The 19,966-nt window shown below is 38.8% G+C and overlaps 1 protein-coding gene across 1 annotated transcript in view; it reads right to left on the bottom strand.

Annotated features, from left to right (window-relative positions):
• zgc:77784 (uncharacterized protein LOC402947 homolog) overlaps positions 1-19,966 on the bottom strand; it is a 46,138-nt gene that overhangs the window by 14,474 nt on the left and 11,698 nt on the right. The window contains exons 3-11 of the mRNA XM_055147884.1: positions 12,885-13,042; positions 11,444-11,564; positions 11,217-11,355; positions 9,991-10,118; positions 6,950-7,074; positions 4,447-4,618; positions 2,583-2,788; positions 622-703; positions 285-453 (exon numbers count right to left, since the gene is read on the bottom strand). Coding sequence (XP_055003859.1) covers positions 285-453; positions 622-703; positions 2,583-2,788; positions 4,447-4,618; positions 6,950-7,074; positions 9,991-10,118; positions 11,217-11,355; positions 11,444-11,564; positions 12,885-13,042 — 1,300 coding nt within the window. The remainder of the gene's footprint in view (positions 1-284; positions 454-621; positions 704-2,582; positions 2,789-4,446; positions 4,619-6,949; positions 7,075-9,990; positions 10,119-11,216; positions 11,356-11,443; positions 11,565-12,884; positions 13,043-19,966) is intronic.

The raw sequence follows: 19,966 nt of genomic DNA, 5'->3' as shown, positions 1-19,966 counted from the left end.
CACAGGGAGTTCACATGTGCTTTTCACAACTCTCAGAGACCAGTGCATGTTCCCATGATGTAAAGCCAACAACAACTAGCATGCTAACGTGCCTGATTCCTGATTATCGGACAATAAAATGCTTTCTACTTAAAATGTAGACACCACGCAGCCAACTTATTTTGACCTCAAGAGCTACTTATACAATATCTCTGTAACGGGGTAAGACATATTTATATTTACTCAAATACATGGGAAGGAATGGGCACGGAGCCTTTAGACAGTCTCATGTGTGGGAGGTTCACCTGAAAGCTTCAATGATGTAAGAGGTGACAGCAGCGCCCCCTTCGTGTGGGTTGGACTGCCAGGTGAGAGTCACTGTGTGCTTGGTCACCTCTGTCACTATGGGCTTCTGTGGCGGTCCGGGAAGCTGGATGAACTCAGATGCTCTGGGCACTGATGAAATCCCCTTTTCTGGAACAAAAGTGGTGTATAAGTTAAGGAAAGCTACATTTGACTATTTCAATCAACATTTATGACATTTAAATGTTTATATTTTGCACTAATAAAGATGATGATGGTACAAGACAATACTAATAAATGATATTTGCTATTGTACGTATAATATGATATTAATAGTACCTTTAACAGTCAAGACCCCACTCCAGGTCGACTCCCCTGTAGGACTGGACACTACACATGTATACACCCCAGAATCAGAGTCCTGAAAAGAGAGATATGAAAAAACATTTGTTGAATTATAGTGAAGTACAAAAGTGAAGCTCTTCTAAAAAGTCAGTGCATTATACAGTGGCATTCAACTACGAAGAGTACACTGACAAATAACCTTGGGCCAAGCTGCTGCTGGAGCCTCATTGCTCCAAACCACAGAGCAGTGCAGCACGCAGCACCTGCCCTTCTGCTCTGTACTATAAAGCATACGCAGGCCCTGGCGCTAACTCAGGCTGGTTCTGGCTCAGTCTCTCATCGGCCCTTATGAGATCATCCTCTGCAGCGATGACCTCTGGCTGACAGACCGGCAGCGCAGCGTGTGGCCAGGTGAACTTCCTTAGCTGAAGACTGCTGTAGCTGAAATATTGATAGCGGTAGGGGCAGTGGAAGGCTAAATATTTTTAGTCCCTCGCTCGTCATCTCCATTTCTTCTCCAGCTCGCCGCCCCTCATGTCACACTAATGCATGTCTTCTGTTCCATTGAACACATTGGCATGGCAGATTTCCTCCGCCTCTCCAGTGCACTGGACCAAAGCTTAATGCTGCAAGTTTGTATCCACTGATGAGGACAGTGCAGTGTGACAGAGGAGGCCAGTAAGCACATACGTCATGCAAGAGTTTTTAATTAAAAACCAAGTAATGATTTGGCATCAATTACATAAATGATGCTGACTTTGCGTTGTCCCTTGTGTGGCTGCTGAACCTTAGATGGGCGGTCACTGGGCTCTCATCAAGACATAGAAATTAACTATTGGTTTTACATAGGACATAATATAATTTTAACATGTGTATTTATGTCTCAAAATGAGTTTGACTATTGCTAATGGGTGGTTACTAGGAGTGGGCTATATTGACAAAAACTGATTATTTTGGGGAGACAATAATGTGTCAGTTCAACAGGAATGTCTTAAAATGTATTAGCTGAGGTTTAAATGGTCAATCCGTCTACCTCTAGTCCATTTCTACCTTCAAAGTCCACAAAGCGCATCAAGGAACCACTCATCCACACGCATTCATACACCAGCATACGCAGACTCTCAAAGTGGGTTAGATGTCTTGCCCAAGGACACAATGACAGTATTTATCTGTGGAATCTGGAATCACACCACCAACCTGAGAGCGGGATTGAAACTACCAACATTCGCATCAGTGGACAAACACTCTACTACTGAGCTACTGTTGCCCTCGTCTCAGACAAATGTGAAAAACTGTAAAATTATCAATAAAAGTGCAGAAACTTAACTTTATACAGCTATTTGGAAGTTAACAATATTTAGCTCTTGTTGCAGCATTTTGTTATAACTTATTTTTGTAAACAATATACTTGATATTAAAATTTTTCATATCTAATAAACAAGATTCACAGTCTTATCAACATTTTGATCATCGCCCCACATCTAATGGGCAGAGGCATTATGTAATATTGCCAGTACCTTTGGGTAAATTTTGGTTGTAGTGGTAACAAATGTATTTTGCTTTCTTTCATAAATACAATTACCATTCAATCATATTTTAATTTTGTGATTTAATTATTAGAACTTCCTCCATCTCTACCATCAATTCAGAACGCATTAGCATTCATACACATACCCATTCATTTACACTTCAATTACACACCACATGAACTCATATTCTCACAAGAGAGATTCCTTAAAATTCAGTCTCACCTTTCACAAAGAAAATATATAACAGAAAAGTGTAGATGTCAGTGAAAGAAGGTCAGGCAGAACTGTTTACCATATTATGCGGCACAGTGTGAACCATTTCTATTTAAGCCCAAATGCTTTTCAGAAGTCTTTTTATGCCCTTTTCGATAAATGAGTTCCACTTAAGCCAAACACACACACATACATATACACACACACACCCACCTTTATGTTTGTTATTTGCAGTGTGCCATTTTCCATCAAGGTCAGGCGAGTTTTCTTCCCCTGAAGTGTCTGCCCATCCTTCTCCCAGGAAATTTTGACAGAGGAGCCGGCAATGATGCGGCAGTGCAGTTGAACACTCGAACCTTGAGACACCGTCTGATTGGCCGGGCCTTGGCGAATGATGGGAGGTACACGGCCAGAGGGACCTAAGGGGAAGAGGACACAACACAGGGGATGTCAAGTATCGTATTTTTCGGGGTGTAACTCGCACCTTTTTTCATGGTTTGGGTGGTCCTGCAACTTATACTCCGGTGCGACTTATATATTAAAATTCTCACACTGACAGCCGCGAGAGGGCGCTCTAGGCTTATCTGCTACTACTATTACTCCTGTACCACTGTCACTTCATTCCACTGTGCATGTTTCCTGCAAAAAGAGCCGCTGTCTTGTCTGTATCATGTCAGTCGATCGCACCATTACTTCTGTACCACTGAAAATTTAAAATTTAAGTGACATCAGTGACAACGGAAACCATCCTGTCGGGATTCAGAAAGGCCGGAATAATTCTAACTGGAACTGATGCTGAGACTGACAACTACACAGAAGAGGAAGCAGCGCTCTGTTTCCTCCGAAAGTCACGGAGTTGCTCAGAAGTGACACCAAGGATGAAGAATGAAGTGATTTGGAGTGAGATGGAGAGTTTGGTAAACTTTTTCTGTCGTTTATGTTATAGTTATCTGAATATCTCTTAATATGTGACGTTAACAGCCTGTTGTTCTTTAGTCTATTGTCATTACTATAACTTGCCTTTGGATATGAAATGTCGGTTCCTGATCTCTGATTTTATAAAATAAATTTCTTCTTCATTACGCATTTTTTGGCTGGTGCAAATTGTACTCCAGAGCGACTTCTAGTCCAAAAAATACGATAAGTAAAAACTATGCTAACTATACGAAAACTATTTGCTAATTATGCTAAGTATTTTGTTCGATGCATACAGTACAATTTACCTCACTGACATTGACAGAATTTCAGACTTTTTTGAAATGTTTGTTGACACTGAACATTTTCTAAATCCAAGAGCATATTTTTTTGAGAGAAGAAGAAATATGAACCACTTAACCAATTAACAAGAATTCAATACATTTCATTTCATCTTTGTAGAGGTCAAAACTACAAGGTTTGCAAGTTTTTTTTTGTTTACTTTCTATAAAGTTAACTGCAGCATTTATGATTCGATTATTGTGACAGTTCAAATGATTTTGTAGCAGTAGCATTATTATGATGTACAATCAATAAGGTTTCGATATGATGGATCCTGAGTCTAGTCATCAACAGTAGTAAATGCTTTTAAATAATGCCTATATTTTGTCTCACTACCTTGTTTTGTTTGTTTTTTTTAAATATGTACCAGTACTCTTTTTAATTGTATTCTTTGTACAGTGTCTTTGTGTATTTAGAAAAGTGCTATATAAATAAAATGTATTATTATTATTATTATTATTATTATTATTATTATTATTATTATTATTAATAATATCTTTCTATAAAGCAAAAAGAAACATTAGATGCTAAAAACTGGATAAAAGCAATAAACATTAAACATCCTACTGCCGCAATGCTTAGTAGACAGAAAACAATAGGTGACACATGCATAGTTCTAAATCTTCTGATTACAAGCTCCCTGACTACAGAAAACATTAAGCTCGTGCCCATAGCTCATCCAGTATACGGTGTCTAACAGCTCAGGTCTGCAAGCCTCATTGATATGCTCCAAACAAAGTCATTACAATGGTTTCCGCTCATTAGCCAGCAGGTCTGAATAAAGAAAAAATCTTTTAGCAATGACTGGACAAAGTCTCACCTCCTTCCACTTCGAGCAGGGCCTTGGTCAGTACGCTCCCTGCCACACTTATCGCCTGGCAGATGTAGAAGCCTGAGTCTTCAGGGTGGACGTCGCTGATAGTTAGCTCTCCGCTCATAGACACAGAGTAGCGACCAGATTGTGAGGGCGGCTGGCCAGGGAACAGCAACAACTGAAGCACAGAGAAGGAATTTTATCAGTTAAATTGTTTTAATTTGAATGGGCAATAAAATGGAAAAGACTGCACACCAAAATTGTAATTGCAATTCTAACAACTCTAAATTAGCAGCTTATCTCTTTGCAAAACCCAAATGTGTTCATTTCACTATTAACAGATCACATCAATTAATTTAATTCAAGGAAGTGATAGCAGAGAGGCCTGTCCTGAAAAGATTTCTTTGCACCAACTGTCTAAGGCTACAATACTAAATGTTTTTTCCCCAAATCATTTTATAATTAAAACAGTGGAAGAAAGAGTTTTGTTAGCTTCAAGTTCACTGACTCGCTTTGGCGCTATGTTTGTGTAAGTGAGAGGATGGGAACAACACAGGGGAGGGCTGCACACTGTCATTCAGCCATCTATTTCATTCTCATAAGAGGCTTAGACTTGAGTGGAGAGACCAAGGTTACAGGGCGACAGATAATCCTACAACTACAGCAAAAAGCTCTGCAAACAGCAAAGCCAAGCCTGGCTGTCCTGTGGAGATGCTTATTCAGAAAAATGTGTGCTTAGACTGTTTTGAGTTTTTAAGTCATTTCAAGTCTTCATCCCAGCTGCTGTGTTAGGTCAACAGGCTATTTATAGTGAGGGACAGTGTAGAAGCGGGCCAGTGTTTTCTATGGGTTTACCCTGAAGAATCATCCACACCTGGTCTGCTGCCTGCTTCCTTGGCATATACACATTACTATTACATAGTATAGTATTATAATACAAGCCTGTATAAACAACATATCCAACAAAAATTGTCAGGGGTTAAAATCATATGTGTACTTGTATTAAACACTGGAAAACAAAAACAAACATTTAAGACTAGAAAAATATCAATATTTTACATTTTGTATCTCTATATGACTTCATTTAATTTACCTTTATTTATTTTTTTACCTTTACCTTTTTTTTTTTATTTACCTGAAGGTCCCAGTGAGATTCAGTACAACACGGTATTTTGGGATGAATAATCCTGCTTTAGGGTTATTGTACCATTTGCATAAATTAGTTTGAATATAATTGTTAATCATCTATATTTTCTTCAGCAATATATCATACTTATTTTTTTGTTTTTTACTGTGACAGGCCTAAGGTGCAACAGATAATAGTTTACATATGAAATAACACTCAATAAGAAGTAAAATCACTAAAACGTAACAAGTAATTACTCAACTATTGCTGTTTCCATCCTAATTTCTACCCACTATTCTCAGCACAAGTGGGAAAGGCATTGCTTGCCAACACAGTCCTGCAATGTCTTCCAACACATTGTCTGCACAGTTATCTCAGCCAAATGCAAATGCAACTGCTGCACTTACTCGTACGCCTCTCGCGATTGGAGTGTGTGTGAGAGTGTGGGCTAACTCCAAAAGGTGTCAGAAGAAAAGTATGATCGGATCAGACAAAACCTGTTCATATTTCAGTGAGTCATTCTCATCTTCAATCCAAACGGTGGTGAATTCCTTATTCTTATGGTAAACAGAGCAGTGTAGGTGCGATCCTTTAAGCAAAAATAAATCCACTCTATAAGACAAAAATATCCGGTTTCATACTAATCTGCATGAATGATCCTACGCACGCATATTTCATAAACGCAGACGTGAAAGTAAAAAAAGAGTTCTGTTTACTTAAACTTAAAGAAGATAGTTTCTTTAGACACTTAATATTCAACTATGAGTAGATTATCATAATTTTTCATATTGACCCAAAACAACATAATATAGAAATGGGATCAGCATCTCACCGTAGCAAGCAGCAGATTGTCATTTACAAGTTTTTGAAAAAAAAACATAGTGACATTTTAGAACCCAACATGTATGAGTCTTCAGGGGGTAGGGGGTAGGTGAAAGCATGCATTTTGTGAGCTGGACAATAAAGGATTACTCAAGCAACCATACAATAGATCAAATTTCAAATGATTCACTATGGAAACAGGTTTAATTGACCTTCAAATAATTTACTTAATTTTAGTAGCATTTCTACTTGCCTATCAAATCCAGAATGATATCCCTCTGTGTTTTCAATGCAGGATCTCAGGCAAGCATTTTTACAGTATTTTCATTCAAAAATGTGTATGCTTTACATGACAGTTAATCAGTTATTTAAGTCAGTCAGTTGTTTACTTGTTTACAATCATTTAAAGGTTGTTTTTGCTGTTACTTTGGCACAAAGGAGAACTACTTATGCATGAGAGAGAACAAAATGTAGTGTTTTGCTTTGAGTAAATCTATTCCGTCCTACTTCTTTCACTGCATTAACAGCTGTAGTGAAGACCTGTTGTCCCGAGCCGCTCACCTGGCTGCCCTCTTTCTGCCAGAAAATGGCGGGTGGGGGGTTGCCTGTGGTGCCACACTGGAACGAGATGCTCCTCCCCTGGGTCGCTATCTGGTCTCTGGGTTTTGAGGTGATCTGGGGTGGGACTGTAAGCAGAACAAAAAAGTCTATTCATCATATGCACAGTTGTAGCCAAAAGCGTACTTGGATCAATACCAGCTCTCCTATGTAACACTATATTATTCAACGATGGCCTTCACATGCTTGATGCTTTGGGCGTCGCTTTAACCTTCTGTACTTTTTGATCTATCACTATACTGTATATTTCATCACCTCTCTCATCTTCACCTCTGTGTCCTCTGTAAGAAAACTAATCATCCTGGTTCGAAGGGGCTGCCATTCTCGTGACATTTGGTGAGTTATTTTTAGACAAAGCCCGGCCAGAGATGCCAATTTCCACATGGGTGCATTAGATTTACACTGACCATGGGCTGGCTGCGTTGGGCCCAGAGTGTCCCGTTTGCACTAGGGGCGGTGCAGCAGTGGCTGTAGCCCAAATTGACCCCTCCACAAATGCAGGAGCACACTCACACTTGACTGCACCAAGAAATTTGGCTCAACACACGAGGGAGCTGACTCATCCGTGGAGTCGTAATGTTCTCACTCAAAGAGCATGTCCCAAAAAAACGTCTCGCACTTAACCAGCAACAAACTATCTGATGTTTTCTTTTGAGCATGATGACTACTGTTACATAGAAGTGGGCAATATACTGAATCATCAATATCAGTACAAAGTGACATTTCTGCACTTTTGTGGATTATTTTACCTACATTTAAAGGTGCACTGTGCAACTTTTCTGGGGGAGGGCCAGCTACCTACTTATCCCCATGGAGATGTTATTGCTTTCCTTGGAATGTTCCATGGTACGAGATGAAATATATCCAGCGTTTATTCATTATGGGTGTTTCTATTGCTCAAAAATACAATAATTCCTTCCGTGAATACAGGCGACTCTCCACAAATCTAAATTGTAATGTAGTGTAGTGCTGTAACCAAATTGTCTCCCTTGTTATAAATAGTTTTAATCTATACTGTGGAACATTCTAGACAAAGCAATAACATTTCCATAGAGACAAGCAGGTAGCGGACACTAAACATGTTATGCAGTGCACCTTTAAAGACATATTTTAGCACATTTAAATAGGACTTGCTCAAAAATATTTTGAATAGTAGATCCATATTGCCCACTCCTATGCATAAAATAACTATGACGAAACATTACTTTTAAATCCATAGTTTGTATAAAGAACATGCGTGTCAAAACAATTTGCCTCAACATGTATGGGAGCAGCTGACTCATCTGTGGTGTGGAGATGTTCCTACTTGTGTGTTCTGAACAACAAGAGAACTCACACTTACAAATGCAATGATGTTTACGTTGTACATTTACATTTTGGTTAAAATTATGACTATAACCATGAACAGATATGACATAAATAAATACAAGCAAAATAAATAAAAAAAGAATAGGAACAGTATCGTCTCTCTTATAATACTGACAGAGCTGCTCCCCTGTTGTTTACATATATCACTCTCCTCCGGCACTCCTTCACAGCAAATGTGCGTCTGATATGTTTTTAATCAGACATACATTAAGTTGCTGTGGCTTATTTAATGCGTGACTGCGGCAACAGCAATGTCATTTACATCCAGGCCCCTAATGGAAGCGCTCCACATCATTAGACAGCGATTACAGATTTCAAACCCATTAGAGACACCTTTGGAGGATGCGTAAGTATGAGCACATGTGGTCACTACAGGGAACAAACAAACATGAACTTATACAGAGACCAAACGCCCAAAGAGACAGGAAAGTAGGACTGCAAGATTAATTAAACAGAAACTGCAATTTGCAAAACGTAAAATGCTGCTATTATTTATGTATTAAAATTCCCTCTGCAAACAACAAAATATCCTGTTTGGGGTGTCATTATTTCTCAACATGAACAAACTAAAACTTCAACTCTGACCTTGGAACTAGCACAAAACATACTAGCTTTTGTGAGCTGTTTATGAACAACAAAGAGTCAGCAGGGATACCTGTTTACCCACTAACCAAAATCTCTGGACTTCTGAATAATAACAAATGGAGGGGAACCTGAGGGTCCCAAAATGTGTAACACAAAACTGATCCAGTATAATATTATTATACAGTTCTAACCACACCATAGATTGTTGGTGTGATTCCAGCTCCCACAGATGAATGCTGTTGTTGTGTCCTTGGGCAAGACATTTAACCCACCTTGCCCATGGTGTCTGTGTACACAATGTGACCATTTGCCATTTGATTTTTTTTAACAGTTTTAATAGTTTTTGCCGATTCCCTTCTTTTAAAATTCTCTCCACATTTTTTCTGACATTTAGTTTCCAACTGAATGAAACAATTTTTCTATAGAACATGCTCTACACAGTGAATAAATGTAGAAAATCTGACTGTGCATGTCACCACTGGAGCTGAACACACAGAACAACATGCATGAGAGGAGACAGATAAAGAGGCAGAGAGTCATGCCTTATTAATACAGCTGCCGCTCTCTGGCACTGAGTTAGGGCGCACATCTCCCAAACATCTGTCAAACTGAGTAATCCATACGGTTTAGCATAAGCTCCTGACAGCACCACTGCACCCAACCACTGATACAAACAGGACAGGAAATAGGAATGTCGTCTTTGTACCATGCGACTCTGCAGTGTGTAACTTTGTGTAAGAATAGTGAGTGGTTTTCACGCATGTCTGAGTCAGAGTCATTTTTGTCTTATTTTTAGATACATGTAATATAATAAGATTTGAGTCAGCAATCACTTCTACATATTGGAAGTAGAAATGTGGCTTCAAAACACACGTAAGTAAAATTCCTTGACATTACTGCATCTGCTGAAAACTATGATGCAGCCCTATTTTTTACATGGGGTTGTGTCCTGTACGGCTGGGTGCTGAGTGTATGCGCGCAGTGAATTTCCCTGAAGTTAAAATGCAATATGCATGAAGTGTTTGTCTCACCGTGAACTTGCAGCATGGCCGAAGCCTCTGTCTTGCCCACACTGTTCTCAGATGTGCAGGTGTAGGTGCCTTCGTCCTGCTCCTTCACGCGGAACAGACGCAGATTGTTACCATTGCGGATCTCGAACCTGGAAGCGAGGAAAGGAGAGATAATGAAAGATCTATCAGAGAGGCAAAGCGTAAAAACACTGCATTAATCTACAAAGAAAATCAAACAGCTGTACGGGATAATTTAGTTTGTCTCACTGTCAATCAACCTGTAGCTGTCTTTTACACTTAAGCGAGATATCACAAAACTGGAACAATGAACCTTATCGGGATCAGCCTCAGGACAGTTTAAAGCAGATAGTGAAACGGCAGTGAATCGATTACAGTATCTCAGTGAGGTCTTGATTTAGAGAACATATCTTTCTGTAGCGCCAATAAACATAACATAAAACACTGTCAACAAAGAAGAGAAAATGAGAAAAATACCATTTTTGTTTTGAAACCCAAAAAATCTGCCAATTGCTGGAATCTGCCAGTGCCTATGGTATTCAGCTTGGAATTCATTCTAGTTCACAGATTACCATACACCAAAACAATGCACTGTACATATTCATGTATTTATGCCTTATTTGACACCAGTCTCTTGCTATCTTTGCTACTCATTCTGCATTTATTATTACATTAATATTTTTATATTATTACATTTACATTTTTGCTCTTTGTCATTGTATTTATTGTGATGTGTGCTCTGTCCAAATAGTTTCCCCTGTGGATCAATAAGGTTTGTTTAAGTCTAAGTCTAAGTTAAATATACATGCTGTACAAGATTTTGGTGTTAAATTCTATTATTCTGCTTTTACAAAGTCAATTTACTGATCAAAAAGTTTTACTTATACAAATTACTTACTCAGTGCCAACATGCAGTACACAACAATTGAATGGAGACGTTGAATGTTTATATACTTAGCTCAGAACACATTATATCATGTGCTCGGTCATTTAAAATGAAACAGCCTGAGTTCTTAAAGAGATCATAATTATTTAACAAGTGCACAAGCATAAACACACACACACATTATCTTCACTTTAGACGTGGAAGAACCCATGAAGTGGCCACATGGGGGTCTGCCTGGTAATAAATGATAGAACGGCATGAAATAATTAACAAGCACTCTGCCCAAGTTTTCTAGGTCACACAATCCTCCACTGTAAGAAGGCCATTTCACTATTGGACTCACCTCCCGCGGGGCAACTCTCCTTCGTCCCGCCTCCACCTCACTGTTGGGGGCGGGTCTCCGTGCACTTCACACAGGAAGTCCACGTTCTCCTCCTCCATCACCACCTGGTTCACGGGTCTCCTAACCAGCACAGGCCGCTCTGTGATATGCACATGTACATTATAAAGCTGTAGTGTAATTGAATCTCTTTGCATTTGCAGAATATGAATGAAACTGAGGGACTCCACCATAAACCACGAGCTCGGCAGGATCGCTGTCCCTCTCTCCGACCATATTGGTGCCCACGCACACGTACATCCCAGCATCACTCTTTCTGGTCTGAGAAATCATCAGCTTTCCACCACGCATCTAAACAAAAGAACATCTTATTCATACTTGCTGTAGTAGAGCCAAAAAGTAAAAGGACATTTAAAAGTACACTGCAGTTTTTCTGGTGAAGGGCACATCACTTGCTTGTCTCTGTGGAGATATTATTGGTGTATCTGCCCTAGTATAACATTAAAGATATTTTACACTAATTACATTATGGGTGTTTGTATAGCTCATTAATACCTTGAAAAAAATGTATTCTTTCAGTGAGTAAGGTTGCCTCTCCACAGATCTAACCAGTAACTTGGTCTGGCTGCATCTATTACTATTTTCCATGGAGATAGATAAGCTTAATGTCATTCAAGTAAAGTAATGACAACTCAAGCAGGAGGCACAACATTTTCAGTGATAAAGAGAAATATAAACAACAAAATAATTAAAGTGTTAAAAATACTACTATTATTGAGCCCATTTCACAGCATGACTAGTGCAGTACTCCAAAACAAAAACCTCTTTTTCTGTATAGCAGATGAAATGTGTTTTTATTGGCCCAACTTCACTGTGTAAATACTATGGTAAGTTTCCGATTCCTCTAAACCAAAAATCAAACTTTAGTCCAGCCGCGAGCAACACTTTGAGTGGAGAAGAGACAATCCTGCAGCTCAGTTGGTAACACAAAAACAACACATCATCGCATTAAGTTCTGTCATCTGCAAGAGACAGAAGTTTGGACAAAAATCTGTGTGCTGTTATTCTGTGTCCAAAATCTGAGCATTCAAACTCAACTCAAATCTCAAAACCAAGTCTATAAAAAGCAGTAAGAATCATGGTCCCTTTTCATATTCAAATTAATTCATTTATTAAAATTTCTGTGCCTTTCATTTCAGACAAATACGGTGAACAGGCTTTAAAAACGTGTTGTCTTAAACCTTCATGTTTAGCCAAAATATTTCCATTCACAATGTCTTCCCACAGCCACTTCAATAGCACCGGCTCAAATAAGCTCTTATTTATAATAGTGCATTTACTGTAATAGAAATTATTGAATAAATCACTGTGTGAAGGCAGTTGTTAGGAATTTTGCTTTTTATTCACAATTTATTTATTTATTTTTTTCATTTTAGCAAATGCACACAGAGCTGCAGAGACTGTCTCTTGCCATTATATTAATGTTGTCTGTAGATCAGATGAAAGTGACATTTGACATCAAGTGTTTTTATTTTCTTAAATTCCAATTATAAGTCATCTACTTATCTGCTTTTATTTCAGGACTGCTCTAAAAGCATGACTTGGCTTTCATAACACAGTGTATAAAAATATATCTGTAATCAATGTAGTGCTGACTGTGGGGTGACTCACTGTGATGCGATCATCCTTGCTGCTGACTCGGGCATTGTTGCGTTTCCAGGACACGCTGGGCTCGGGGTGACCTCTAGGGGGCACACACTCCAGGACAGCAGGCTCTCCGGCTGCCACCACCACATCACTGGGGGCCTGGCGGAAATCATCCCTCAGAACTACGGAGGAAACAGAGAGCCACGTAATTAGGTTTGAGAAGCCCGTCCCTGTGATGCATTTAAAACAACGTCTGGTAATGGAAAACCGTCCGGGCTGCAGCGGACACGCACTCACGATTAACATCATCAAAAAGCAAGATCCAATTTGGCCCAGGATTCATTTAAAGTTGTTTCTGTCTGTGCAAGTCTTGTTTCTTTTTTCAAGCAAAAGTTAGCTCATTGAGAGAAAGTCGATTATAGTGTTTGCATGTGCTTGAGTAACTAGATCCTTGACAATATTCTCGTTAGACTGCATTCTGTTCAAACGTTGTTCCCGCTGCTTCTCCCTGCTCTGTTGTCACTCCTGTCAGCCAAGATGAATTATGCACATTGCTCAGCCTCAACACACAGTAAACAAATAAAAGTGCATTCATAATTTAACCTGTGCGTGAGAGTGAGGCTGAAAAAATCCTAAACACATTAATGAGGAAATCATCTCCATTTTTGGTGAATAAAATCTACAAAATGGCTAAAGGAAAAAAAATTATATAATTATCTCTGTGTCACCCTGAGGTTTCTCAATGGCATCCTCCAGCCATGACCGTATTAGGAGTTTGACACAGCAACCTTTGATATCTTCTAATCTGCTGCCATGATTGACACTTGAAAGCGCTGGTACGAACTGTGAACTGCAGCCATCTCCTGAGAGGGCGTACAACGGGAGCCTCATATTCGGATGCTGCTGACAGGATTGCAATTTTCAAAAGCACAATCACATGCCAGCGGCCTCACTCGGCTTCTCGGACCACATCCAGATGCTGTGGGGTGGATATAAAACTGTATCAATCTACAAAATTATCAGTCAATGATGCAGCGTTGTTCAACAGTCTAAATAATTCAGGGCAGATACAGAGTTGAGTCACGGCGCTTACATAGGAAAAAAAACAAGCTGCATGACTTAAACTACTTTGAAACACCTTAGAACTGATATTTCACATCGCATAACTTAAGTATATAACAACTGAAAACAACAGCAGTGCTTTCCTGATATTGAAGGCTGCACACAACAGTTTTTCAGTGAGAGGCAGAATGATTAATAACACCTTACATCTACATTGTGCTTGACAAAGCTTCTCAAAAATACAGTGAGAGGCAGATTAAATAAGGCTAACAATAGTGACTGCTGCAGAGAAGTAGGACAATCTGTTAGTAATTTAATATTCTGCTTGGAATGTATAATGAGGATTCATGAATTGACATTTTTTGAACTTATATGTATATGAGTATTTATGGCAGTATTGCACCCTCACAGACAGTATGCTAATCTTGAACTCCAAAGCTAATGGGATGACTTGGACCAGTCTTAGTCAGACACTAAGGGTCTCGCAGATCCTATCGTTCCAAGAGCCGCCTGTCAGTCTGCACCAATAACTTGAGCTCTCATTAACCGATGTAATCACCGTGACTCATTACAGACATTACAATAATCCACCTAGCATCGACTTAGCCCCGGCGGTTAGCTTACTCTAAGCCAATTACTCTTGAGTACATAACTGAATCTATGCCACATTAATTATCCAGCAGTCTGTCTGTGTCAACATGGCAGCTCTGGCCTTTAATGTGGCATCAATATTCAAAAGCACTGAGAAAAAGTGCACAATGATGAAGACTTTATCTCGCCTTGCCTTCACTCTTTATTCCAAGGGCAAATTTGTCTTGGGGCAAATTTATGGAGTATTTCGAATAAAATGGAGAGACGGTTGTGCCTGGGGCTGCAGAGGGACATTAGTATGACAACCTCAGCTCGCGCAGGGCTCTCTATCATGCTGTGGACGTCTTCTTCAACGGGACCTTATTGAAATGAAGTGGAAGTTTACCAGGCTTAATACCCCCAGAGCTTTTTCCATTATTTAACACAGTGACATTTAACTAAGAGCCGCTCAGCCTCACTCTTTGACAGTCGTGAAGTTTCTCATTAGCCTCCAGTCATTCTCAATTGGACAGGGGGTTAAAGCAGGTGAGGGAGTTAGCGGAATTTGGAGGCCAGTTCTGGAATTTAATGAAGAGAAAGTACTTTTACTGTTCATAATTCATGTAGAACTTTGTAGCAGTAACCATTGTAGTAGCATCCAGTAGGAGTCTTTTTTTTTTAAACTTTTATTCCAATTGAACAATGTTTTACGGCTAAACAGTTTCACCATGTAACTTTGGATGCCCCACGAGACATGCTTTGCCAAAAATATTCCACGGTATGGCATTAAACTCTTCAATCTCCATGACAAGCAACTGGTCAGATCTTGGTTGGCAATTTCTTTAGGATATATAATACTTTATGTTTCATGTATGTTTATGTGCCCTGATATAATAATGTGAAATTCATTTTTTTACATATTCTATTATAATAGCATTTGGTCAGCTCTGTTAAAAATTGTGTGTATAAAGTTGATCTTAAATACATTTGAAACTGATGACTCAAACACTAACTTTAACTCACCAGTGTTTCAAATCTGCTTTCAAACACACCAAATAGCCTTAAAGTCCTCCAAAAGCAGGGCAATTACACAGTCTGGAGGGGGCTTGGGGATAGGCAAGAGCAGCAAAGGCACATCCCGAAGGTCCTCTCACTAAATAATCTTGACCCTGTTCACTTGGCAGCCGCTTTCCAAAGCAAAACTGGAGGGCTAATAGAAAGCCTGTATTATTTTTAGCCCTATAGATCCCACTCTGCATAGATGGGTGTGCAGAGGTCTTTGTTTCACTGCCATAAAAGTGCAAAAAGTTATAACAAAATTCCCACAACTCTAGTCACACACACCTTTAGTTGGTACCAAAACCTGATATTCCCCTGGCTCCCGAGGAAAAAAAAAAAAGAAAAAGTGGGACATCGAGGCTTGAAACACATGCCAAGATATTTCTGACATCACTACGCCCAAATACTGTGCAACAAACTCGTCTTTGAAGCTGTGTTCAACTTAATGTGATCTGCGCCCGCTCCGACTTTAAAGGCTGCCATGCTAACGCCGAGATTCCCACGCTTGTTTGTACGTGCCGCTGATCCCGCCACTGAAATCGACCGGGCCTCATTAAAAAGCAAAACACAGCGGCATCATTCCCTATAACTCTGGCATCCGTGAGGAGACTTCCCATCTGTAGTAAAGGGCAGCCGGGGTCAAAATACAACATGCCACACATGTATTCCCCAGTGACTCCAGTACAAAGTGTGGCAGAAGCACTTGCAGTGAGTTGAATCATTGGGGTATTTTTGGAGGATTTTAACAAAACTCAGAAAAAAAAAAAAAAAACATTACACAGTTCATATAAAAGTTCAGTTAGAAGTAAAGATGTAAAAATAACCAAAATATCATGATATTGTATAGTCAAAAGTCTCAAATTAATATCAAGAGCTGTCATAATATATTAAATTATATGTTCTTTTGTATGTTTTATCATAGCAACAGTTAATAAACAAAGAGAACTACATATACCATGATTCATTTCAGTACAGACAACATGAAGAAATATGTTTTTTACTTTAATTCTTGGGATTATGATAGTAATGATTCACACCGAGGTCTCGTCAAGGTATTTTAAAAGCAAAAAGTATCCTATCTACAATTCTATAAACCTCTCCAAAATATCATACCATGAAATTAATATTGTGATAATATCGTACCATGAGGTTTGAATATGGTTACATCACTAATTAGAAGTAGTGAGGTGCTTTTGTCCCAGTCACAAAGGGCTTCATACAGTTTTGGGCTTGTGACTTGATCAAACTTGATCAAACTGTAAAAATTACCACAGAGACAGGATGACTTACAGTATTGTTAAAGAGTTTTTCAAACTTTGTATAGATGATTCTTTGTCTTATTTTATCAAAGTGTATTTCTCACGGGAAAACCAACTTCTCATTAACTGTTATCTTCCCCAAGGACAGTCCTCCCTAAGCACATCCACACAGCACACACACACACGCACACACGCACACACACACACACACACACACACACACACACACACACACACACACACACACACACACACACACACACACACACACACACACACACACACACACACACGCACACACACACACACACACACACACACACGCACACACACACACACACACACACACACACACACACACACACACACACACACACACAGCACACACACACAAACCTTTATTCTCTGTGTTTTTTACTGTGATAGAAAAATGTAACCGCCCATTTATTCTTGTAACCTGTGTGATTTAATAAATACGTGACGTTGGACGGTGGTTCTTCGGCAGTTAAGAGCTGTAGCAGCGCCTCTGTCCCTCGCCGTGAGTAAAAACCCTGAATTCTGCCTTCTGAGTTTCTTTGTGTTAATATCTCGGTTATTTTCTGACAAGTATATACCTAAGTATTGTAGCCTTTGCAATTTACTAATACTAATAGTGTTTACTCTCAATGTAGTCATGATAAAAAATTTTGAAGCATGAAATATTACTACAGAGAAATATAAAATACTTTATGCTACTGACACAAAGAAGAATAATCCCAGTAAATCATTTTTTAAATAAGACACAAGCTGCAACAGTTAATTGGCAGAATGAACCAATAATTTGCCATAGATTTTAATTAGTCTATCGTCTACAACTTAAATTTGATCGTATTACATAAAAAAGGCTAAAATCCCCCCACTATTGCAAGGAAATTGTACACACGATGAATACTGAGTCACAAAATATATTGTTTCTGCTTTCATATGTTGAATTATAAATCGGTATTATAATTATCGTGACAGGCCTAGTCGTTGGAATACAAATTCTCTCTCTCCCTTCTCCTGCCCAAAGATTTGATTTATTGAATGTTTTTATTTTTTGTGTCTAAGGACAGGGTGTGTTCTGGGACAGTTATCCAATTGTTTGTTTTGTTGTGGGTTTATCAGACAGTTTATCTTTTTTATCAAATCAAAACTGTCCATGAACCCCCGAAAGGCGACTGCTGCTGTGATATTGTGCTACACAAAGTAATGGGAATAGAATATTGCATTGAATATTTCAAGACTTGTTTTTTGTCATAGACCACGACTAGTGTCCTGATTCAGACCGTAATAATAGGAACTTGGACCTGGATTAACATGTATTCACAACTGTTCTTCTCTACAAAGAAATTCCAAATGACTTACAACCCCTTTTTGTAGTTTGGGACTTTCATTCATATCTATGGCTTTAATATTACAGCGGACAAACAAATTAGGAGATTTAATCTACTGGGAATATTCATCACTAGGTTTTATATAAGTAAAATCTATCTTGATAATAAAATGTTTAGCAGAGCACAGCTTTAGGGCAGCAGGAAGGCCATCTGTTAGTTCGAAAAATGAACTGAGAAAAGAAAAGGAATAAATCAGCGCCATAATAAAATGCATTGTGTTTATGTAAAGAGGTGATTAATGCAAGCCCTTGTAGTGCTTTTGCGCTAATTGATTTTGACTTCACTCAAAAGCGAGAAGTAAGCAGCCTGCAGGGAAATTATGTTTTTCATATCTGAGAGCAACTGTGCAGAGGATAGTGAAAAAGTAAAGATGAAAAGGCTATTGTGTCTAACAGGAGGTGACAGGGGAAGCAGACAGCGTGGGCTAGACTCCAGAGAGAATGGCTTTTGGTTCCGTGTGTGTGAGAATGGCAGGTACAAACCAGAACACAAAGTTTTCAAAAACCACGACAAAACCAGAGCCAGAGTCCTTTTGTTCTTTTATTCTACTGACCAGCAAATCCATTAGCAAGGTGGGCTAATCCTATTGTCATGAAACTCACTGCCACTGCAAATAGGGCTGTATAAGGGACATTCGGCTAATCTGTCCATTGTCTGATTTAACTGATAGAAATGAAAGACCAGATAACAATAGAAAAATAACACATCTTCTATCATCACAAGTCTTATTAAATCAGCAAGATTTTCTTAATTGCAGGAGTAAAGGATGAGTATCAACACTATACACAAATAACAGCATAAATAACAGCAAAAACATTCAGATAACAGTGTATAAGGACAATTGTGAGGATTCGAGCAATTTTTATGATGACCAAATTGGACACAAAATGTTTCATTACTAACCCATCATGCATTGGTGGCTTAAAGCGCTTACATTTGCATGTAAATAAAAGCTAAATGATGTGCATTCAGATGGGAAAATCTGTATATGTTTCCTCAGTGAAAACACACCATCTTGTAGCCAAGAAACAGGCTGAAACTCCAACTTTGATTCCTCTATAATCCTCCATCAAGAGTTACACGAACATCTGGCTCCCAAGCCTTTAAAAATAAGTTTGATTTTTTTATTTGTCCTACTTTATTCTAATCCTGCCGTACCATGTGACAGTTTGCACTCATTCAAATGGGCACACATCCACATTCATGACTTTGAAATCGACTCCAATGCCTCTTCAAAAATATTCTGAAGAAATAGATTTTATATCAGAGCAGCTGTCTCATTATTTTAGTTTTCAACATACCAAGTAAGTCTGCCGGTCAGGGGTTGTATGTAGTTAGTCAGACAAGCCATGGTACTGGAGATTGAGCCCACAGTGATGCAGATTTGGTCCAGAGGAAAAAAATAAACTTGCTTTAACTTTGATCTTGGCTAATTAAAATGAACACAAACAAGAAGAATTCTCAATTTAAATATTATGGACATAGGTTTTATTGCTTTTTAATTTGCTTTGAGCAGGAAGCAGAGCACATTTTATTGAAAGAGGTCATGGCTAATTGTGCACAATATTAACTCCATTCAAAGACCTGCAGTATTTTGTCTTGTCTCTTGTTTGTTTTGGTATCAGTTAATAGAAACTGCATGCATTTAAATGTAACATTTTTAGCACTGAATACAGAATCCATATGCAAGATTTCTTATTTACTATGTTTATTTATAGTGAAGATGCAGTACATTCTCACT

Source organism: Boleophthalmus pectinirostris, unplaced genomic scaffold, assembly GCF_026225935.1.
Source record: "Boleophthalmus pectinirostris isolate CB_2022bp ecotype Guang Dong unplaced genomic scaffold, ASM2622593v1 HiC_scaffold_9, whole genome shotgun sequence".
Taxonomy (NCBI): domain Eukaryota; kingdom Metazoa; phylum Chordata; class Actinopteri; order Gobiiformes; family Gobiidae; genus Boleophthalmus; species Boleophthalmus pectinirostris.
The sequence above is the reverse complement of the archived record's forward strand: the minus strand, read 5'-3'. Positions and strand labels throughout refer to the sequence as shown.